Source organism: Conger conger, chromosome 7 (assembly GCF_963514075.1).
Source record: "Conger conger chromosome 7, fConCon1.1, whole genome shotgun sequence".
Classification (NCBI taxonomy): Eukaryota; Metazoa; Chordata; class Actinopteri; order Anguilliformes; family Congridae; genus Conger; species Conger conger.
In genome coordinates, this window is record NC_083766.1 from 34,527,478 (window position 1) to 34,534,431 (window position 6,954).

The window sequence follows — 6,954 nt, forward strand, 5'->3', positions numbered from 1 at the left end:
CTCAGTATTAAAATAATTACCCAATCAGAGACAAGAATTCCTTGTTCAACGAGTTCTGGTTCTGTATTTGCGTTTGTGTTGTCAGTTACAGCTCTGGCATGTGATTGGCTATGGGCTGTACTATATATACGTTCTAGAACGTTCCACTGTCCTTTCGGTTGTAATAGGAAAGTTGGAAGAGTACAAACTATCAATATCATCTGTTTTTCATCCATCGCTGATTTTTAAGGTAAGTATAGTGTAGCTGAAACTATCAATATGTTATGAAGACATTTTTTATAATTGCAGGAATAATGCAACGTCAGCGCAGTCCGTAGCAAGCTAACGAATAACGATCATAGCTAGCTGTGGTTAACTAAACTTAAGTTAGCAAGCGTTAACGTTAGATTGCTAGACAATTGGCTAATGTTGTGTCGTATATTTTGTTGTATTATATGAAGTTACCGGTACGTTAAAACTGCGTTCGGTTTAGTCACTCCTTGGACTGCGTTTGCCAACGATAGCTAGTTAACTTAACGTTAACATTAAGTCAGTTGTCCAAGTTACTGTATGCTGGTAAAACTAATATGTTTAGCTTGGTGGTGGGTTGAAATTTCACGATGAAGTACCCAATAGGCTCAGGCTGTTTTGACAGCTGTAGCTACTAGCTAACGTAGATAGGGATTTTGCAAGTAAAAGTTCAATTAGCTTGCCAGCTGTCGGTTTTTGAAAGTAGCACTAGCTAAACCAGTACTATTGACAGCAGCATGATACGCTAAAAAATAACGTCAAGTATGATCGGTGGTCATAATTGAGTCGGTTTCCCTACTAACTGGTGGTTTGTGGAAAGACAGGAAGACATGCTACGAACGGGTTGTTCAGAAGTTTCCAGAACGTGACGTTATGCAATCCCATCTGACTTTGTATGGCTTGTGAAAGCGAGGCACCGCTTCAGATCATCAGTTGCTGTAACGTTGGCTAGAATATTCTAGCAAAGTGGGAGGCTGCTCAGTGGGTAGGCTAACCGTTACAGTCGTGCCTTGGGCAAGTCTGTCACTCGCGGAGAAATGCTGTCTATACGCGAACCAACGGGGGAGGAATATAGTTCATGGGCGGTCAAAAAGGCGGACGTTACGACAAAGTGTTTTAGTCGGGTAGATGGACGTAGCTTTAAAACGGTGTGTGAATGCGACCGAGACTGCGATTCCCACAAAATATCCTTCACATACAGGTAATTTATAGGAACTTGTAATTGATAGCTAGCGGTTTTATAAGAGACCAGCGACACCTGGCTACATAGCCAACAGCAGTAGGCGACAAAATGACATTTACGTTAGTTTAGGTCTCCGTTACCTCTAAATCTTTTGTCACGTTGAGCGTACACACTGGTCCATCTAGCACAGGAGTGGTCAACTCAAGCCCTGGAGGGCAGGTGTGTAAACATGTGCTGCCACTAGTTACCCAGTGCAATCAACTAATTTGTCAAACACACAATTCGCTCGTAGATTGGACCAAAATAAAACTATACAATAAAGGTCGCATGTGATGTGTTTTTGTCAATCACATGGAATGCTGTAAACACTGGATAAGTGGTGATGTTTTTCCCTTGAAGCTATTTAAGCTGCTGCTGAAATTTGTGTGTTTATTACCGCATCATGTTTAATTAAAGAAAAGACTAAAAGAAGGGCAATACACCACATGGTGGTGACAGTTATTGCATACAATAATTATGTCAGCATATTGCCCAACCCTAAATTAAATTCAGTCTCTGGTGTTAATGTCATTCAGATTTGGCTGCAACAGCCAGTTTTGTACATGGAAAGCATTTAGGAATGTCCCTTAAATTATTGTTTCTGCGCTGCCGGAGAAGGAAGCCCCCACCGGCAGAATTAATTATTAGATGCATAATTCTGGAATCAATTCTGAAATGGGTATTGCAATGTCTTTGTTAGGGAATTTGAATACAATTATCAAGAAGATACTTCCAATTCAAAAAATCTTTCTTTTTAGCTGGATGTTGAGTGACCTAAGTTCGATGTTCAGCTTAGCCCATGAAGTATATTAAAGTGTGAAACTTTGATTTGCTTTTCTCACGATCTTCCTTTCTTGGATGCAAACAAATGTTATTCCCCTTTAGGTAGGCAACATGTCAAAGGGACCAGCAGTTGGTATTGATCTGGGGACGACGTACTCCTGCGTAGGTGTTTTCCAGCATGGCAAAGTTGAGATCATTGCCAACGACCAGGGAAACCGGACCACACCCAGCTATGTTGCTTTCACTGATAGTGAGCGGCTGATCGGAGACGCTGCAAAGAATCAGGTTGCAATGAACCCCACCAACACAGTATTTGGTAAGTTTTAAGTGCAGTGTTCAGGTCTTTATTTGCTATACATTTCTGCCTATCCCTGGTTGAAAATAATTCATATGATTTCCACCATGTAGCCTATTGAGTGGGTTGATTTTAAAAATGCATTGTGGCTCACTGTGATGAAGTTGATTCCTAAGTCATTCGTAGTTTCCACCTGAGGTTGAAAGACCAACGATGGCCCAAGTACCTTCCTTGGATGTCTGAGTGAGCAGTGTGTTAAACCAGATTGAAATCTAGTGCAAGATGTCATCTTTACATATTTTATATATTGGACTGTTCTTCACAGATGCCAAGCGTCTAATTGGCCGACGGTTTGATGATTCTGTTGTCCATTCTGACATGAAGCACTGGCCATTCAATGTCGTCAACGACGGCGGTCGTCCTAAAGTGGAAGTTGAATACAAAGGGGACAAGAAAACCTTCTTCCCTGAGGAGATTTCATCCATGGTGTTGGTGAAGATGAAAGAGATTGCTGAAGCATATCTTGGAAAGGTAAATTTCAGTCAGTGCCTGAGTTTGTTATAATAATTATAATATAATAATTATTATAATAATTATATTTGTTATTTAGCTGACACTTTTATCTGAAGCAATTTAAAGTAGATTAGCCTAAGCGGGGGATAATCCCACCTGGAGCAATGCGGGGTTAATGGCCTTTCTCAAGGGCCTAACTGCTGAGTGGATTTTATCATGGCTACACTGGGGCTTGAACCGCCAACCTTCCAGGTCCCAGTCATAATTATTCACCATTATGTTAATTCTCCATATTTCAGACTGTTACAAACGCTGTTGTGACCGTACCGGCCTACTTCAATGATTCCCAGCGGCAAGCTACCAAGGACGCTGGTACAATTTCAGGTCTAAATGTTCTGCGAATCATCAATGAACCAACTGCTGCAGCTATTGCTTATGGATTGGACAAGAAGGTAAGACTTCCCTACAAAGGTAGATATAAGTTTCAGAAGCTAATATAGATAGGTTAATGTAGAACTGATTTTAAGATTGTTTGATGGAAAAATAATCTGTAATTGGGGTAGGATTGTATGCTGAATTTAGTAGGTAGGTTATTTGGGCAGAACCTGAAATTATACGTTTTTACATGCATACATAAATGTTCACTATGATGGATTTTATTTCTGAATCTTGTAGTTTCCAGAGATAATGACCAGAGATAACCGAAGAGTGTTTCCTTGGATATCTGAGAAAATATATATTTTTTAATTGAAAAAAGATAAATCCCCTTCATTTTCCAGGTTGGTTCAGAACGCAACGTCCTTATTTTTGATCTCGGTGGTGGCACATTTGACGTCTCCATCCTCACCATTGAGGATGGAATCTTTGAAGTGAAGTCGACAGCTGGAGACACTCATCTAGGTGGGGAAGACTTTGACAACCGCATGGTCAACCACTTCATTGCCGAGTTCAAGCGCAAACACAAGAAGGACATCAGCGACAACAAGAGAGCTGTTCGCCGTCTCCGCACTGCCTGTGAAAGAGCCAAGCGCACCCTATCCTCCAGCACCCAGGCCAGTATCGAAATCGACTCCTTGTATGAGGGCATCGATTTCTACACCTCCATCACCAGGGCTCGTTTCGAGGAGCTGAACGCCGACCTGTTCCGTGGCACCTTGGATCCGGTTGAGAAGTCACTCCGTGATGCAAAGATGGACAAGGCCCAGATCCATGACATTGTCCTGGTGGGTGGCTCTACACGTATTCCCAAGATCCAGAAGCTGCTGCAAGATTTCTTCAATGGCAAGGAGCTCAACAAGAGCATCAACCCTGATGAAGCTGTTGCTTATGGTGCAGGTAATGCTCGTTCGTGTTGGTTTGCTAATTGTCATATACTCTTGCTGTGATGAAGTTGATTCCTAAGTCATTCGTAGTTTCCACCAGAGGTTGAAAGACCAGAGATGGCCCAAGTACCTTCCTTGGATGTCTGAGCGAGACCATAGTAACATATGGAAGTGAACTGTTATTTTCAGTATGAATGATGTCTTATTTCCCTTTTATTGACAGCGGTCCAGGCTGCTATTCTGTCTGGTGACAAGTCTGAGAATGTTCAGGATCTGCTGCTGCTTGATGTCACCCCTCTGTCTCTGGGTATTGAGACAGCTGGTGGCGTCATGACTGTTCTGATCAAACGAAACACAACCATTCCCACAAAGCAGACCCAAACCTTCACCACCTACTCTGACAACCAACCCGGTGTGCTCATCCAGGTGAGAGTTTGGATGGGATTTTGGGGTTTTCCTGGTTCGCTGTGATGAAGTTGATTCCTATGTCATTTGTAGTTTCCACCAGAGGTTGAAAGACCAGAGATGGCCCAAGTGCCTTCCTTGGATGTCTGAGCTGACCTACTGATTATGTCATGTTGTGTCAGTGAAAATGGTTGTCAAGTAATAGGGGATTATGTCAGGTGCTTGTAACTTGGGATGCTTATACAGGTCTATGAAGGTGAAAGAGCCATGACCAAGGACAACAACTTACTGGGCAAGTTTGAGCTGACTGGCATTCCCCCAGCACCCCGTGGTGTTCCCCAGATTGAGGTGACCTTTGACATTGATGCCAACGGCATCATGAACGTCTCTGCAGTTGACAAGAGCACTGGCAAGGAGAACAAGATCACAATCACCAATGACAAAGGTACAAGGGGGAATTTTACTGGGGGTTCAAAAGTATAGTCACCTTCTCTAGATGCCATGAGTATAGGAATATCTTCCAAATCTGAAATGTTGAATGCAAACAGGTCGTCTCAGCAAGGAGGACATTGAGCGCATGGTCCAGGAGGCGGAGAAGTACAAGGCTGAGGATGATGTGCAGCGCGACAAGGTGTCCTCCAAAAATGCCCTGGAGTCCTACGCCTTCAACATGAAGTCCACTGTGGAGGATGAGAAACTGAAGGGCAAGATCAGTGATGAGGACAAGCAGAAGATCCTGGACAAGTGCAATGAAGTAATCAGCTGGCTGGACAAGAACCAGGTAAGATGCACCTTTTTTTCTTGGAAAGTATTAAACTGCCATGTTTGTTTGAAAAGTTCCGTGCGAATGGTTTGAAACCAGACATGGACTTAATTGGATGTTGACTCCACTTGGGCGATTTGTTACATTCTCCTGAAATTGCAGTACTCAACCCTAGGGATTCTCTTTTCCCATTTGAACAGACTGCTGAAAAGGATGAGTATGAACATCAGCAAAAGGAGCTGGAGAAGGTGTGCAACCCCATCATCACAAAGCTGTACCAGAGTGCTGGTGGTATGCCAGGGGGAATGCCAGAAGGGATGCCTGGCGGTTTCCCAGGGGCTGGCGCTGCCCCCGGAGGTGGATCCTCTGGACCAACCATTGAGGAAGTCGACTAAGCCATTCCGTGTCAACCAGCTACCTCTTTCTGTTCAGCAATGTTTAGGTAGCATACTTCTACTTAGGGTAGAGTAATTTGAAGGATACCGACTCTAATTCTTGATAACTAAATTACAGTTCAAGCATTTTGGTTAGTGTCTGCTTTAATTCTCTGCCACAGGATTTAAATGGTATAACAGGGATCAAAAAAAGTTAACTGCATTTTTCTGCACGTTCATTGTCAGTTTGTTGGTGCATCCATTTGTTTCAACTACATAAAGCAGGACATTTTCACTTTTCTTTTGTAAGGATTTGCCGTCCACTGTTACTGCCTTGAAAATGCCCATTCAAAATAAAATTTGATTACCTTCCCCATTTGTGCCTTTTATTGAAAATCACAAATATGAAACCTGGGGTAACCGTGTCTGTGCTTAGAAAATGTTTAAATTGTTAAAACTGGCAGTTCAGCTTAAATTAACTGTTTTATATTTGGTATACCAAAAACTGGGTCTGTGGCAATAGTGTACTTTTGAAACCATGAAGTTGCAAGTTGTGACATTTGCTGTGAAATATCAGGTCTGAAACGAGTGCCCTCTGCCATATATGCAAGAGTGGCCTACATACCCTGGCCATTTGAATAATCTCAAAAATCTCAATCTTGTTACCTTTCTTTGACATTAATTAAAGGTACAATAGGTAATTTTGGACTTCTAATGGCCAAGAGAGGAATAGCAGCAACAAGCGCCTTCAAACATAGGCAAATGCTGAGTCAACATGTAAATGAGCCTTTTTCAATGATGGGAATGGTCTTGTAACAATGTTTTAACACAAAAATCTTACCTATTGTATCTGTAATGCCTTTGCTTGCTTGTCTTTCAGATCTTACTGAAAATGTACCAACCTTTTAACTAGCTAGTTATGTTGTTATAAATTATGCCTGTGCTAAATGAATGAGTTTGGCTGAGTGGCATCCTGGCCTAAGATGGCTAGCTAGATAACGCAGACTGAAATGAATGGGTCCCTGTAATATTGTGGTGTGCTGTGCACAACAAAAATGACCTGTGCAAGTTAAATTACTTTCGCCACAAAAAACAATGATTATGCATATCATACGGACATTTAGCCAGTTTCACACTGGGATGTTCGCAACTGTTCTTTTGGTTTGGGTGTGCAATTTGGAAATGACAATCCCCTGGGCCCAGTATTCCCAAACTTTTAAAATAGGATTTCAGTAATTAGGATTAGGATTAAATCTCAAAATTGGGTA

The 6,954-nt window shown here is 42.1% G+C and overlaps 1 protein-coding gene and 2 non-coding genes across 4 annotated transcripts; all 3 read left to right on the forward strand.

Moving 5' to 3' along the window:
- Positions 1-84: 84 nt before the first annotated feature.
- hspa8 (heat shock protein 8) lies at positions 85-6,062 on the forward strand. Of its 2 annotated transcripts, XR_009709205.1 has the most exons (10): positions 85-229; positions 2,117-2,330; positions 2,635-2,840; positions 3,122-3,274; positions 3,602-4,157; positions 4,368-4,570; positions 4,796-4,994; positions 5,098-5,330; positions 5,513-5,771; positions 5,830-6,062. XR_009709205.1 is itself a non-coding variant. In XM_061249871.1 (9 exons), the coding sequence occupies exons 2-9, from the start codon at positions 2,126-2,128 to the stop codon at positions 5,705-5,707; spliced, it is 1,950 nt and encodes a 649-aa protein (XP_061105855.1). In that variant the 5' UTR covers positions 85-229; positions 2,117-2,125; the 3' UTR covers positions 5,708-6,062. The 2 variants fall into 2 exon arrangements, 1 of the variants encoding a protein (XP_061105855.1); XM_061249871.1 differs by having other exon boundaries at positions 5,513-6,062.
- On the forward strand, positions 2,460-2,556 carry LOC133134173 (small nucleolar RNA SNORD14). The gene has a single exon (XR_009709284.1). It is a non-coding gene; the product is annotated as a small nucleolar RNA SNORD14 (small nucleolar RNA).
- Positions 4,199-4,295, forward strand: LOC133134175 (small nucleolar RNA SNORD14). The gene has a single exon (XR_009709286.1). It is a non-coding gene; the product is annotated as a small nucleolar RNA SNORD14 (small nucleolar RNA).
- Positions 6,063-6,954: the final 892 nt, after the last annotated feature.